This window comes from Salvia splendens, chromosome 22 (assembly GCF_004379255.2).
Source record: "Salvia splendens isolate huo1 chromosome 22, SspV2, whole genome shotgun sequence".
NCBI lineage: Eukaryota > Viridiplantae > Streptophyta > Magnoliopsida > Lamiales > Lamiaceae > Salvia > Salvia splendens.
Genome location: NC_056053.1, coordinates 18,114,944 through 18,129,181, shown reverse-complemented (window position 1 = coordinate 18,129,181; position 14,238 = coordinate 18,114,944). Strand labels below are relative to the sequence as shown.

General features: G+C 36.4%; 1 protein-coding gene and 1 pseudogene across 1 annotated transcript; both read right to left on the bottom strand.

Moving 5' to 3' along the window:
• Positions 1-713: 713 nt before the first annotated feature.
• On the bottom strand, positions 714-2,379 carry LOC121787553 (8-hydroxygeraniol dehydrogenase-like). Its single transcript, XM_042186324.1, has 5 exons — positions 2,219-2,379; positions 2,017-2,130; positions 1,412-1,925; positions 1,193-1,346; positions 714-1,096 (listed from the first exon to the last, which is right to left on the bottom strand). Exons 1-5 carry the CDS (start codon positions 2,314-2,316, stop codon positions 894-896), a joined length of 1,083 nt encoding a protein of 360 aa, XP_042042258.1. The 5' UTR covers positions 2,317-2,379; the 3' UTR covers positions 714-893.
• Positions 2,380-9,170: 6,791 nt separating this feature from the next.
• Positions 9,171-12,608, bottom strand: LOC121786853 (annotated as a pseudogene).
• Between the last annotated feature and the right edge of the window lie 1,630 nt (positions 12,609-14,238).

Here is a 14,238-nt window from a genome sequence, read left to right as displayed (position 1 = left end):
CCCTCGGCAGGTCTACCGAGGAGCTCAAATTCTTCGCGCGCCAACAAACGCGCGCTCAAATGGTGAAGACCTTAGCCGACTTCCAAGCGGCGGTGGACCCCGAGGTGAAGGATTTTCTTCGTGTATTGCTCCAGAGCCAGCGTGAAGAATTGGAGGCGATGAGGAGGGACACCGGCGGGAATAGCCGCGGCGTAGGTGGCGACGGAGGCGGCGGCGACGACGGTGAAGAAGCGCTGGGCGACGACGGAGACGAGGACGACGGCGATGAGTGATTTTGTTTTACTTTTTTAAATTAATGTACTTTTTAATTTTTGTACTTTTTTTATATTATTGTACTTTTTTTTAAAAGTAATGTACTTTTTAAATTTTAATATTATTATTCGAATTTTCCGTATTTGTCTCGTAAATTAAATTCCGTATGTTGATACAAGTGTAAATTAAATTATATAATTGTTATTAGTGATGTGGATAGGTAGTGTGAAGGCTATGTGAGGGCTATTTGATGTCCAGTTGATGTGGCAAGCTGATGTGGCAGGAGAATTGTAGTGCTGATGATGTGGCAGTGTGAAGGCTATTTGATGGCTATTTGACGTCCGTGCTTATTGGAGATGCTCTTACTTTACCAATTATACATTAAAACAAGTGTCGTTTCAAATGTTGTCTATTTTTTTAAGATAGGAGTGAGTAATATTGTTATATAATGTGATATGCAATTCAAAACAAAAGTATATTTTTATTATAATATGTGGATACAACACACATACAGAATTGAACACAGATAAACCAACAGTGAATATATGTCTAAATTGAACAAAATAAGAGAAGAATAGTCTCTTCCATCAAGTGCCAAACAAAACATGAGAAGAACAATCGCTTCCATCGAAGACATGAGTTCAAGATTGTTGGAGAGTGTTGGCAACATCTATCACAAACCGATACTTCACATCAGCCTTGGTCAGCCTCTCTAAAGCAGTGTTAACGTAGTCTGCTGAGATTAGTTCAATATCTGCCTTTATATTATGCTTGGCCGCGAAATCAATCATTTCTTGTGTCTCTTTCATTCCTCCAATCCCACTCCCTGATATCATCTTTCTCCCTAAAATAATATTCATTTCAACCACACATTAATCTCATACAAATGATTGAATTTAGCATGTATCTTAGATTCTTATACTCCATATGGGTATTGTACCTGCAAGTAGAGGAAAAACCGGTAGCTCGAGAGGCTTATCTGGGGCGCCAAGCATGATGAGCTTTCCGTGAGCCTTCAAGAGGCCAATGAGTGGCATCAAAGCATGATGTGCTGATACTGTATCTATAATACCATCCATTGTTCCAACGGCACCCTACATATAATTAACATTAATCTAGTGATGATGATGATGAAACATTGGGATATTTCTTTTTGTACCTGCATTTCATCAGCATCTTTACTGATCAAGAACGAATCTGCGCCCAAATGTGAAAGTGCTTCGTCCTTTTTGCTGATAGATGTGCTAATGACTGTGACCTTGCAACCGAAAGCCTTGGCAAATTTAACAGCAACATGGCCTAGTCCGCCCAAACCGACAACTCCAATGTGCATCCCGGGCTTGTCTAGTCCAAAGTATCTCATAGGGCTGTAAGTGGTGATGCCGGCACATAGAAGAGGAGCAGCAGCATCCAATGGCATGTTTTCAGGGATACGAACAATGAAATGCTCATCAGCAACCATGATATCAGAGTAGCCACCGTACGTGATGGTGCCATCGTGGTAGGGAGCAGCGTAAGTGGGGATGATCTTGGGGCAGTAATTCTCAAGATCTTCCTTGCAGCTCTCGCATGATCGACATGATCCGACCATGCATCCAACACCAACCCTGTCTCCGACTTTGACCTTCTCAACCTTCTTTCCCACCTCGGTTACCACACCAACAATCTCATGCCTGCAATTACATATAACATATCCATGTCAATATTATCTGCATCTGATAGAATGATTACATGATATGTGAGTTAGAATTAGCAGAAAGTTACCCAGGAACAAGAGGGTACTGAGTGACGCCCCACTCGTTTTTGAGGTAATGAAGATCGGTGTGGCAGATCCCACAATACAACACTTTGAACTGCACATCATCATCACCAGTTGCCCTGCAGCAAATACACCCATAATTGTTAAATGTTAGTAATTCCAGAGGTACATGAGAGAGAGAGGGATAGAGAGGATTAGGAAAAGAACCTTCTAGAGAACTTGAAAGGAGAGAGATGGCCGGATGAGTCAGTGGCAGCCAATCCAAAGGCCTTCACAGGATGCTCTGTTTCATGTGATTTCGCCATCTTAGAAAGTAAAATTCGTTTGTAAGAAAATAAAGAGAGTGCGAATTGATGTTGTTGCGGTAGGTGAAATAATGGTATTTATAGAGATTATGATGTTAGGTGATGTATATGCTTAGCGCATAAGCGAGTAGAGGAATAGTCATTTAATTCTTGACATTGTTTTATTGGTCCACTTTGATCGACTTTATTTTCCAAAAACATTTTTCTTTCTTCAAATAAATACTAGTAGTACTACTTTTCGCTATTGTAAGAACAAATAATAAAAACTGTTTTCATTGCATGAATATATATTTATATATATAGTTTAAGAAACAAAAGCTTATTTACCCTAAAACTACTAGAACACAAATAGACAAGCATTACATCAGAAATAAGAGATACGTAGACATGTTAATAGAGATCGGAATATAACTCTTGATTGCAGATCATCTTTTGTAGATAAAGGCCTTCAACTCACATCATTTCATTCTAAACCATATATCTTCTAACCAATTAATCTTACTAAATGTTTGAAAATTGTATGTTGCAATGAACTATCAAACCCGAAATCTAGGAATAAGAAAATATCACAACTAGATAATTTCAAAAATTTCACATGACGGGGGAAAATTTTGCTTCTTGTAATCTTGTTTGTTGATGTGTGATCGCACTATTTTTATGCGCTACAATTAATTGTTCTAAAACTCATACTTGGCATTCAACAATCCAAGATAAACTTTTTAAAAGGATCATATCACTACTAGCTCCAGCCTTCGGCCAATAGTCGTATACACAACGAGTTTCATGTGTTGCTTCGAAGAGTATCCACAACGCAAATGTTCTGCCATGTTCGGGAGTGACGAAACATGGAAAGAACACAGTAACTCAATTGCCTAAGTGATGGAGGGAATGATTTCCCTCCACTTGCCCTCCTCTTTCGGCCAACAAGAAGTCACTGTGAAACCTACTAGCGGGCTTGCGAATGAACTTTGTTTTATCTAATTTTAAAATTATATATATTTATAAATAGATATTTGATTTTAAAAATTGGTTTTTATGTATAAATTTTTTTGTGTACTTAATAAAATTTATTTTTCAAATAAAATTATAAATTCAAAACCTAATTGCATATAATTTTTTATTTTTGATTTGTATACTAGTTTTTTTCATTTTATTCCATTCTTTTTTTCTTTTTTGACTTTTCTTTTTCTAATAGAATGTTATAATTTTGTCATTATGCAGATTTAATTTGAATAATGTCATTCAGTGAGACTTATTAATAATAGAAGAAAGAGGGAACATCTTTTTAGGTCCACGAACTTTGCCGAAGTATCATTTTAGGTCCGTGAACTTTGAAAATATCATTTTAGGTTCGTCAACTATAAGTTAATATCATTTAAGGTATTTTGAACTTTTTCCGGACGAAAATGCCTTCAAAGGGCAATTTGAACAATTCTTTCGCCACTCATCTTGCGTCAAACACCTAGAGTCCAACAATTTTTTTTCCTACTGTTTAATTCAATTACCATCCAAATTGAATTTAAATATAATTAAATTTGCCGTAAAAATAGTACATTTTTCAATTATTAGATGACCAATTATATAGGGATAGTGAATTGAGACTTAGATACTTTATTTTATTTTTTAAATCTAAACTGCATTTTAAGAACTTACTATAGGTGATTTGTGAATTATATTTAGTTTATTTGTTTTGAAATTGGATAGCTATTAATTTGGATTGTCATTCGGAGTATTATTTATACGAATTTTAGAATGGGATCAATTATCATCCAAATTAAATTTAAATATAAAAATTTACCGTTAAAAATTGTTGGACTATAGGTCTCTAGCGCAAGATGAATGTCGAAAGAATTATCCAAATTGTCCTTCGAAGGCCTTAAGGGCATTTTCGTCCAGAAAAAGTTTAAAATACCTCAAATGATATTAACTTGTAGTTGACGGACCTAAAATGATATTTTCAAAGTTTACGAACCTAAAATAAAATTTTGACCAAGTTTATGGTCTTAAAAAAGATGTTCCCTCTAAAAGAAAATCGATTGATAAAGGTAGGGTCGAGGATACTTAAAACACTATGGTTTCGAACCATAGCTGAATATCTTTTGCATCTGTACTCTCAAACGGCAACCATTTGCCAATCGCCCGTTAAAGATATTAAATTAATAATATCAGATACATGAATTTCCCTAGAGCCCAACAAAGCCAGGTCAATTGATTTAAGATTTAATGGCTGCGAAAGAATATAGACAAAATAAGTCTACATTATTTGAGGTCTTGTCCTTTATACAATATTAGTTTAATACTATAATTTAATAAAATATCGCAGCCAACAACGACAAGAGATAAATTTAATATATCCATACAAAACTGAATTCCTGATTTTTTTCCCACATACTTAAATTCGTATAAAAATTTAGAATTTGTGTAGAAGAGTTGAGAGAGAGATAGGAGGTCTATCTACTTGTAAAAAAGTTGTCATAGTTTGCGATATTAGTAATCAATAATCCCATGCACTCAATTTAAGCTTTAATGATGTACTCCCCCTATGTCCGCGAATATGAGTCCTATTTTTCTATTTTGGTCTGTCTGCGAATAGGAGTTTCGGTTCATAATTATCATAAATGGTAAAAAGACATCTCATTCCACTTACATGGACTATCATTTAAAAATAATATATACAAGTGAGACTCATGTTCCACTAACTTTCTTCCACCCACTTTTCTTAACATTTCTTAAATCTTTGCCGGAAAGAAATGAGACTCTTATTCGCGAAAAGATGAAGTAGTATTTTAGGTTTAAATTCGTATAAAAATCTAGAATTCGGATTTAGTTTGTACCAATAACCGTATTATAGTACCTCATTTGCTAAAAATAATCATAGTCATACCTATCTGTCTTGTTTTTCTGCACACAAGAGTGGACTGACTTTTCCTCGTATACAATGAAGATTACATAACACATTACCTATGAATTCATAAATGATACAGTTCTCAATAACGTCTATGTATCAATATGGATATGTTTGCAACATCAGATGTTTAAATTTTTTCAATATTATGATTGACTCTTAACTCATTAATACAAGAATTTGAATGGCCGGATTATGTATAAATCTTCTTGTATGTTTCATTATATTTTCTCGATTAATTAAGATTCTCCATCTACAAAAAAATAGTTCAATTTTATCATTTTTGAATGGTCATAAAAAATAATTTCATTTCTAAAAATGGAAATTTTCTCATTAATATTTTACTCACTTTTTCTCAATATTTCTTTACCTACTTTTTCTTCTTCCCGCTTACTTTATCAATATTTCATTAAAATTCGTATTGTCTACAAATGAAACTATTTGTTGTGACTGAATAAAAAACGTTGGAATAATACCAAACTTCGTTAATTAATTAGTATATTAATAAAGAAGGTACATTTCTATATTCATCATTAATTATAAGTTCTCTTTAGCTTCTTTTGATTCGAAAAAATAATTGAATATGATATCTGAGTGCAATACTGTTGGTGAGATGATAATGGCACTATCTTAGCTATTTCCTTTTAAATTCCATTCAAAGATAAAGGATAGAATCATAATGGTTGGGTGGTGGGTTCCTTTTGCCTCTCACTATCAAGATTGAAATTATGGAATTTCGGTGCTAGTTGTCGTTAAAGTTTTATATTAATACTATAATATAAAATTATTCCTAGTTAATACTATTCCCTCCATCTTATGTTATTTGAGACATTTCTTTTCAACACGAAATTTAAGAAAGTTGTATTTAGTGAGTTAAATAGAGAAAAATAAAGTAGAGCAGAGAATAAAGTAAGGGGAGAAGAAATAGTAAAGTAAAAGAAAGAATAAAGTAAGTGTGATTAGATGTTTTGTATTTAGCCAAAAAAAAAGAAATGACTCAAGTAATTTGGGACAATCTAAAATGGAATACGACTTAAGTAACTTGAGACATAGAGAGTATATTATAAACTTATTTTGATTGAATCTCTAGACTTCTGTATTTTAGAGTCAGAAAATTAATAATCGAAGGAAATTTTATATTGTTCCTTCCGTCCAAAGTAAGTTGGGTCACTTCTTTTGTACATAGAAATTAAGAAATTGTGTTGAATGATAATAAAATAAAATAGGAGAGAGGAAAAAAGTTTGAGAGATAAGAGAGAGTAAAGTAAGTGATGGGGTAAAGTCAGAGTGATTGGATGTTTTATTTTTTGTCAAAAGAAATGACTCAACTTCGATGGACGTCCCAAAAATAAAGATGATTCAACTTAAATGGGACGAAGGAGTATAATTTAAAAATGAAAAGTACAAATTTAGCCAATTTACTATAGGCCCACAATCTAAGGATCAATGCATGGGCATACCCAAGTGTAACATTTATCAAACTAGTGTTATCACCCGTGCTATGCACGGGGCATAATATTTTTAAATAATGAAGTTAAATTTTAAGATAAGAAAAATAAAAAAAAAGAGGATAAAGAGAATCAATAATATTTATGATTGAAAAAATGTGTTAATTATAATAAGTATTCATAACATTATAAAGGATTAAAAATATTATAAACAGTAACAAAAAGAGAAATATAACATTTATGTTTGGCAAACGATTTTATGCAATATTAATTTATGATATGAGTGGAGTAAAATAAAATAAAACAAATGACAAACATGAGATACGCGATTAATGATAAATAGTGGGTTAGTTAGAATAAGATATAAATAAAAGAAAATATATGTACAAATGAGGATATGAGACGAAAAAATCATATAATTTAAATAAATAAATAGTTCCAATAATTTTAATCAACAAAACATATGTATTCAAAAAATAAATTCTATGCATGGGGAAATATATATTTACGTAGTCTTATGTAGCATTAAACAAAATTCTTATAATCACATTTGCACACTTAAATATTTCTATCTATACGTTGACATAAAAAAATTTATCAATCGCTTCCATATTATCCTCTTTATATACTCATAATGCAAATGGTAATACAAAATGATGAATAATTTGGAACACGGATATTATAATTATAATAGTAACAATAGTAACCTAAATGTCTTTAATCACAACGGTTGCGTACTAAAATATTATAATTAAATCACCCATGAAACAATACTCAAAGGGAATTGACAGTGCGTAAAACTTGAATGACAATTTTGGATCAGAAGTTAAAGAAATTATAGGAATCAAAACTTTTTCACCAACGCTATGACCATTCGAAACTTTCGCCTCGAAAACATGATTACCAAAACGTGTGATTATCAACAGAGTTCCATTACACAACTCATTAGAATGATCAATGTTCCTTATCAACAAAACATGAAAACCAACCTTCAAAAGCTATGCATGATTAGGAATACCAAACGACTTCAAATTATTCAGCAAAATAATTAGAGATTGTATCAAACTTGGATATACTATCCGAGCTCAATCAAATAAACACGAACATCATATTTATCCAAAAAGATTATAAACTAATTAACTTCATCAAACTACATCTAAAGGATCAATGCATGGGCATACCCAAGTGTAACATTTATCAAATTAACAACAATCAAGCTAATTTGTCAAAACGGGAAATGATAACGTTGTTGTGTCTATGAAAACTCATCTTGAGTACGACATTCGACTGAAATTCAAAACCCTCGATTAAATCGATGGGTTCAGCTGCAATCGATGATCCGGGTTTCTTTAAACATGAAATCAGTGGGTTGGCACATTTCCTCGGAAGTAAAAAAGTTGTTGGTAACTACATGAAAAAATGTGTATAAGAGGGGAGCAACAATAGTACAAGCTCTTATTTGTACTTAATTATGAGATGTGCTAAAACAGAGCAATGATGGAATAAAAGTCCAATTGTTGTCCCGAAAGTCTAATGAGGAATATGGTCAGGACTTATATCTTGTGCTCGAAAAGCCCAACATAGGATAAAACGAATGATATCATACATATATCTCAGTCACATATATTACTCTACTACTTTGGGCATTGCAACGCAACCTTTGTGGCTTAACGAATGTTATGGTTTTAGTTCTCCCTAACGTGGAAGAGAGCACAAACCGTGGAGAATGAAGAACAAAGATGAAAGTTTTGCCCCCTAGTTGGAGTGCTAGGGTTAGCAATGTGAGTAAGAAGAAAGACATTTTTTATTTCTCAATATTTTGACCTATATGGATCCTATTATTAATGATCCGGAAAAGAATCAAGAAGAAAAATATGAGAACAATGACTAAAAAAAACTTAGTATAATATCATTCAAATGCTTCGAAAATAAAGAAAGAAAAAGCAAGGAAGGAAATACAATATTTAACTAATGAGAACCAAGCCTCTTCGTCTTTCGTTTGGGTTATTAGTTCCTTGTGGGCTCTGAGTTGAGGATCACGACCCCTTGGTCCTCCGCATCGGGCGCCTTGACTTGTACGTTGTTTCGAGGAGGGGCATTTGTCCCAACAAAGCACCATGTAGATCCGCCCGTGGCTGGACCATATCTCGTTTTTCATATGTATCATATTCCACAACGAGAGTTTGACTAGTTTTGTAATTGGTAGCGAATTCATTAATATATAATACTCCCATTCTAACTCAAAACGAAACATTTATTGTTCCACACAAGATTTTATTCAATAGTGTGCTAAGTGGATAGAAAATAAAGTAGCAGAGTGAATCTTTTTTTTAGAAATATGTCACTTTGGTGAAACATCGAAAAAATGTGTTGCTATGAATGGGATGGGAGATCATGTATATATAAGAGAAATACGAAGAATACAAAGGGAACAAACATGCCCTATAAATCTGAATCTTTTTCTATTTTATGATCATAGCTACTAAATGAATATTCTAATTTCAAGTAGGTGGGGCTTCGAGGCAAATGTAATCATATAAAACACCGTTGAAAGTGCCAAACTGTAGTGACTGCTTGAGATAAATGGTATTTGTTCCATGCGCAAGCTTATATCCGTCTACATTTATACTATACAACCAGTATAGCCCATGAATGCCATGTCTCGCTATCGCGTTATCTTTCCCAATTCTTCCAGTCTCAAAGTGAGGGATATTGTCATTTGGATCGTCGTTGATCCATATCTACACATATACATATCAATATTAATCTTTCTATGATAATCGGCTAACATTAATTATTTCATTTAAATTACTTGTATGTTAGCACATTGAGCATAATCTAATGCCAGCCTTAGCGTGTAATTTGCTCCCCTCGTCACATTCAATGCGTCGAATATTATCTTCCATGTGGTTGGTTTATAGCCTCTCTTCCCCTTTCTGCAAATTCAACCAAGGCCAATGGTTATTTAGTTACCAAAAACTATAGATAAATAAAGTGTAAACTACCTGTTTACATGGGAAAAAAACCAGTGTTTATGATAGTCGTTCTTTCCAACAATGTAAGTGAGATCTTGATCAGGATACAAGTGTGCGTATCTCTCCCACAAGCCATATTGTCTATATCTGGAAACAAATGTTAATCATATATTAATTGTTACCGTTTTCCTTAGTTAAGATATTTTTGACTTAGAGCTAACTTGTCATTGTGGTTGATGAATAGTTTTTTTACTAGGGCAGGCTTTGGATCAAGAATATAGAACTCAGTTGCGGTACGATCAGCAATTCCGATCTCCCTTAGTGTCGGCACGTTTCTTGGAGGACGGTACACAATGTCGCCAAGTTCAACTTTGTTGCCTGGTTTTATTAGAATGTTGAATTCATGTTTGAAATCTCCGAGTACAGTTGGTACCCAAGCATACAAGTTGTACTTGCCAGCTCGAACGCTTGTTATGGTGAACGAACCGGTTTCATCAGTTTGTGTCCAGAAGTGATTGCCCAGACATGTGATAACATCTATGATCATTATTTATATGGTAAATGAATATATGTATGTATGTATGTATGTATGTATGTATGTATGTATGTATGTATATAACCTTAGATTCACCATGATCCAGCTTTTCCAGGTGCAGCTACTCCAACATATGCAGATTTAGCTGGGACGGTTTTGCCTTGGTTGAGGTAGTTGTCACGTACAAGCAACCGACATGTGATAGTACCACGCTGATCCGCATGAAAATAATCAATCGAGGTTGGGAAATCATATGGCCATTTCTTGGTTTCTTTCAGCATCTGATCAGGTCAACTAGTGTCAGTGTAAGTAAATCTATCAAATTCTATGGTTGTACTGAAAAAGAAGATGACTTGTGTTTTAGCATCTTCCCAAAGTGTGTTTCGTTTAGTTTTATTAATCCCCGAGTTGAGGTAGATGAAGACTGGGGGCAAGCACCTTCTTCCATACCTCTCCATTTCTTACTCTAACTCTAACACCAACATAATGGTTGCTCAAAAACATCTGCCAACAACGATGTGTTGATTTAATTTGTGATTATGTTTAATCTATGTATATGCAAGTGAAGTGAACATACGGCTAATGAAGTAGAGCTAGCATGTGAGGTGAGGTCTCGTTTGAGAGGGCCGCCGCCTTGGAATTCATCACTAGGCCTTATCACCCAAAATCCCACCTTTGATTCCGAGCTAATCCATCCGTGTATTCGGTTATCCTTTGTGTTGCACGAGTATTGATACTTGACATCCATCTCTCCTTGGAGTGTTGGATTGCTAGGATTTTCCAATACCACAGCTTCCTTAAAATCAAGGGTACGACCCTTTTCCCTGTCGTTGGTAGTAGGCATCTCTTTTTCCTGTCGTTGGCAGTAGGCATCTCTCGTTGCATATCGTTAGATATTATCATATGCTGAAACCTAATCATTCAAATTTATCACATAGCAAAACGTGTTTTTTTTGTTCTAACGCTTGGACTAGAATTCAAATCTCACATGTTCTCGTCAAGCTTGAACACAATTCTTGCTTCACCTATGTTCACAGCGGGCCACCCTTCCAAATGCTCGAATATTGCGTATGAGTAGAAACTAGAAACTCCACGCAAGATAATATACCTGAAGTATATACCAAATTAATTTGATACATGTTTTTTTAACCATTATCAAAAAAACAAACTAATTAGTTCATTTATGTTCACCTTTTGTCAATATTGAGTGGCGCGACATTTTCACCATGGGACACATTCCATGTGCTAGTGAAAGAAACTTCAATCCGATCCTCAGTTTGAGCTATAAAGTTAAAGCTCGTACAATGGAGTCTGCATATAGCATAGGAAGCCATCAAACACTGATTGTTGAAAACACAGAAATATTGAAGTATGTTTTAGATCTCATCATACGCTGCGTTCTGACTTGTGCTTGATTTAACCCAGACCATGTCCCAGTAAATGCATTGCGAAAATTGGTCACATATAAAACGTTTTTTATCATCTAATATAAAAACGGAAAATTTGAAGTAACGAAGCTCACCCTCTATGGGTTTCCGTATGTCGATGATAGAACCTTAATCTATCGGACTAGAGCACCAACGATTTGTAGCGAAACGAAGAACAAGATAAACCCTAGTTGAGGTGCTAGGGGGCGATTTCCGCCAGAACCAGGAATGAGAATAAGTTTATACTTTATTTCTCAATGAATCAAAATACTAGAGAATTCTATAATTTATAGAATTCTAACCCTAAACCTATCTTGCTAACCAAGCAAGATAATTAAAATAAAAGATTACAAAAGATATAGAAAATAACTAAAGATAACTAACAAAAATAAAAGATATGCTGGATCAAGAAATATATTGGAGAGATCTTCTGCGATATTTGCTAAATCGAGGACCCTATCAACTCTCCCACCGTTGAAAACTACCTTGCCCTCAAGGTGGGTCATGAATTAAGAACACGAGTGTCTCGTCCAAGGTGGAAATACTCTCAAAATCTCCAGGGTCAAAAATACGAACTCCTTTCATCGCACCAAAGCAAAGAGTTTCATGCCCCCGTCTCGTACGAGTCGTAGCGAATGTTGAAGCAGGAAAGAAAGGCGATAATACCCGCTCCTCCAGAAACATCAAACTCTCCATGAAGAACTCCATCGCCAGCGACACCAAGTTCTTCTCAAGGAAAACATCTGTCAAGCACATGGGCTTAACATCCGTGCCCGGTGATTCAACAGCATGATCCTCAAAGAATGCATTCACAACCTTAGATGAGTGTTCGACAGCATTAGTAGGGACCTTTCCCTCACGTCCCTCAGAATTTGCAACAACAATGGTAGAGGCTTTCTCATCCCGCTGTAACTCAGACAAAGTACAATTAGTAGCCTGCTCTTTAAACCCTTTATAATAAAGATCCAACACACCATCATCTATCTTGGAGAGCCAATGCATAAATATCTCCACCCGAGAAGAATTTGTAATGGCAAGATCCTCGTTCACAACGTTGGGTGAGTGAACAAAAATTCGGAGACTATTAGGTACGACTTAGTTTGGGAGCCCTTTACGGCCATTGTAGTATGGATCAAGGAGACCCGCTGCATCACCGGAAAACCCTCGAATAGGTCGTGCCACACCCTGCAATCCACCGCCATTGTTAGAATCAACGTCCTTTATTTCATCCATAGCAATGATAGCAGCTGGCTGTCCAGAATCAAATTGGCCATTAAAAATAAGATCTTCAGCCTTCACAACAATATTTTCCGACTCCACTACAATATTGGGAACAAAATCTCTTGCTTGAGGTGAGTCCCAGCTATTTGCCGCAAAACTCTCTTAATCCATGAGCGGCGGTGATGGCCCTGCGCAGATAATATCCTGCACCTGCACCAGCGACGTTGTGTTGTGGATGTCCTGGCGGTCATCACGGGATGTCCCGGCTGGTCGAGGGGAGGCTCCTTGCACGACGGCCACGGTCTGGTAGGTCCGGTGTAGGGTTGGTTGACGCCCTACGTACTCATCATGTGAATCGGACTCAAATCGTTGTCTAACATCAATTAAAAATTCGTCCCAACCTTTACCTTTATTGGTTTCCTCCCAGTACTCTCTCCACTCCGATGCCGGATGATCAAACAAGTATTGGGTTAGGTATAAACGATCATGGAGCGGCATGTACTGATCATTGTAGTAGTGTTGGATTTTATGAATCCAATCCAGAGCATTGTCGCCGTCAAAGCGAGGGGGATCGAAGCGAAGGCGCGGTAAGGGCTCGGCCTTGACGCCCAGTGGCGGCTGTGTGATGGACGGCGGAAGTGTCCAACACTGCGGAGGCATTGCGACTGGCTGTTGGTGGAGCTCCTGATTCGCAACTAGGCACGCCGTTTTGCGGTTGGGCTTCCGCTGGTCCCGGCCAGTCGCCACGTCTGGTTTGTAAATTCGGGATTGAACCGCGTCTCTACGGCCAACAAGAAATCATCCCAACTCTTACCTTTGTTAGTTACCACCCAATATTCCCTCCAATCTGATGCTGGGTGATCGAATAAATATTGTGTAAGATAAAGACGATCATCTAGCGGTGTGTAGTGGTGGTTATAGTACGTCTGGATCGTACGAATCCAATATGGGGCATTCTCTCTGTCGAAACGTGGTGGCTCGAGGCGGAGGCGTGGTAGGGTCTCGGGTTTGATACCCAGCGGTGCTTTCGTGACCGACGACGGCAACGACCAACCTTGCGTAGGCGTCGCGACTGGGTCGGGTGGCTCTTTCGCTCGCGCCCCGGTGACAGTGGCTATGAGCTTGGCGAGGCTTTTCTCAATTCTTTTGTGAACAGGATCTTGTCGTCGTGCGAAAGATTCGTGCTCGAATTCCGGTGCCATCGGACGTGTGGGTGATTAAGATTTGAGAGAAAGTGGCGTGAAACCTTTGCTAAAATTTGAGAGGACTTTGGAGGTAATGGTTTGTGGTGGGAGAAGAGTAAATCAATGGAAGCACCAATTGATAGAACATTAATCTATCGGACTAGAGCACCAACGATTTGTAGCGAAACGAAGAACAAGATAAACCCTAGTTGAGGTGCTAGGGGGCG

Excerpts from the sequence above, each read along its gene's own strand:
- LOC121787553 (XM_042186324.1), bottom strand. The coding sequence starts at position 2,316 with ATGGCGAAATCACATGAAACAGAGCATCCTGTGAAGGCCTTTGGATTG. Across the intron at positions 1,926-2,016 it reads CAGTACCCTCTTGTTCCTGG|GCATGAGATTGTTGGTGTGG; the intron begins GTAACTTTCTGC and ends ATGTAATTGCAG. Across the intron at positions 1,097-1,192 it reads GGTTTTTCCTCTACTTGCAG|GGAGAAAGATGATATCAGGG; the intron begins GTACAATACCCA and ends ATATTATTTTAG.